The sequence below is a fragment of the Numida meleagris genome, unplaced genomic scaffold, assembly GCF_002078875.1.
Source record: "Numida meleagris isolate 19003 breed g44 Domestic line unplaced genomic scaffold, NumMel1.0 unplaced_Scaffold244, whole genome shotgun sequence".
Taxonomy (NCBI): domain Eukaryota; kingdom Metazoa; phylum Chordata; class Aves; order Galliformes; family Numididae; genus Numida; species Numida meleagris.
Genome location: NW_018364243.1, coordinates 242,413 through 243,665, shown reverse-complemented (window position 1 = coordinate 243,665; position 1,253 = coordinate 242,413). Strand labels below are relative to the sequence as shown.

General features: G+C 72.1%; 1 protein-coding gene across 1 annotated transcript in view; it reads right to left on the bottom strand.

Annotated features, from left to right (window-relative positions):
- Window positions 1-32: 32 nt before the first annotated feature.
- AMHR2 (anti-Mullerian hormone receptor type 2) overlaps window positions 33-1,253 on the bottom strand; it is a 12,085-nt gene continuing 10,864 nt past the window's right edge. The window contains exons 5-7 of the mRNA XM_021382431.1: window positions 988-1,247; window positions 760-896; window positions 33-345 (exon numbers count right to left, since the gene is read on the bottom strand). Of these exons, the coding sequence (XP_021238106.1) occupies window positions 214-345; window positions 760-896; window positions 988-1,247 (529 nt within the window). The 3' untranslated portion in view covers window positions 33-213. The remainder of the gene's footprint in view (window positions 346-759; window positions 897-987; window positions 1,248-1,253) is intronic.

Sequence of the window (1,253 nt, the reverse complement as noted above, 5' to 3'; positions counted from 1 at the left end):
GGTCCCGCCCGCTCCGTTCCCACCTCCGCCGTCTCCGCTCCGACCGCGGCCCCTCCCTGCAGGAAGCGCGGGGGCGGGGCCATGGAGGGGGCGGGGCCTATAGGAAGGGGGCGTGTCCTTCCTCCCCAAGGGGCGGGGCCTTCCCGCCCGCCCACAGCGTCGTTTCCGCCCCCCCCGTGCCTCAGTTTCCCCATTTCGGGTCCCACCTCGGGGTCAGCTCCGCGGGGGGGGCTCGGGGGGGGCCGCCAGACGCTGCAGGCGCTGCAGGGCGCGCTCTGCCGACAGCCGCGCCTCGGGGTCGGGGTCCCAGCAGTCCTCCAGCAGCTCCTGCAGAGCCCCCGAGGGCTGCGGGGACCCCCCACCCCCACCGCGGTCAGAGTGAGGGGGCACCCGGGACCCCCGCCCCCAAAGTACCGCGTGTGGGACCCCCGGTGGGGAGCTCCTGGGATTGGGCACCCCCAGTGCGCCCCCGGTACCTGAGTAGGGCCCCCACGGGCACGGACACCCCCCATCCCCCCCATATAGGGTCACCTTCAGCACCCCTATGGGACCCCCAAACCTCTCAGCACGCCCCCAGACTCCCATAGGCCCCCCCAGTACAGGGCCACCCCTATGGGACCCCCAAGTCCCCCAAGCACCCCCTAGCCCCCCCATCCAGGGTCACCCCTATGGCACCCTCCCCCCCATGGGCACCCCAGGGACCCCTGACCACCCCTATGGGCCGGGTCCCCCCGTGTCCCCCCCACGTCGGGGTCCCACCTGCGCTGTGTGCTGCCACGTTGGGGGGATCAGTGGGCGCCGCCGCTCCTCCACTGCCAAATGCCGGAGCTGTGCCGCTGTGGGGCTGCCCCCCAACTCAGCCTCATACGCCAGGCGGAACTCAGGCACCGGGCTGCCTGGGGTGGGGGAGGATGGGGGTCAGCGGGCTCAGCGGGATTTATGGGACCCGGGGGGGCGGCTCATGGGGATTTGGGGGTGGGCGCTCACCGGGGCTGAGGGTCTGACAGCGCGACAGGATCTCCCAGAGCAGCAGCGCCAGCGCGTAGACGTCCGCCTGCCGCAGCGCGCGGCCCCACGAGCGCAGGTCCAGGCTCTCGTCCAGGATCTCGGGTGCCAGGTAGCGCTGGGTGCCCGCCTGCACCAGGGCCGTGCTTACAGCAGGGCCATGCTTGCACCAAAGCCATGCTTGTACCAGGGCCATGCTTGCACCAAAGTCATGCTTGCACCAGGGCCATGCTTGCACCAAAGCCATG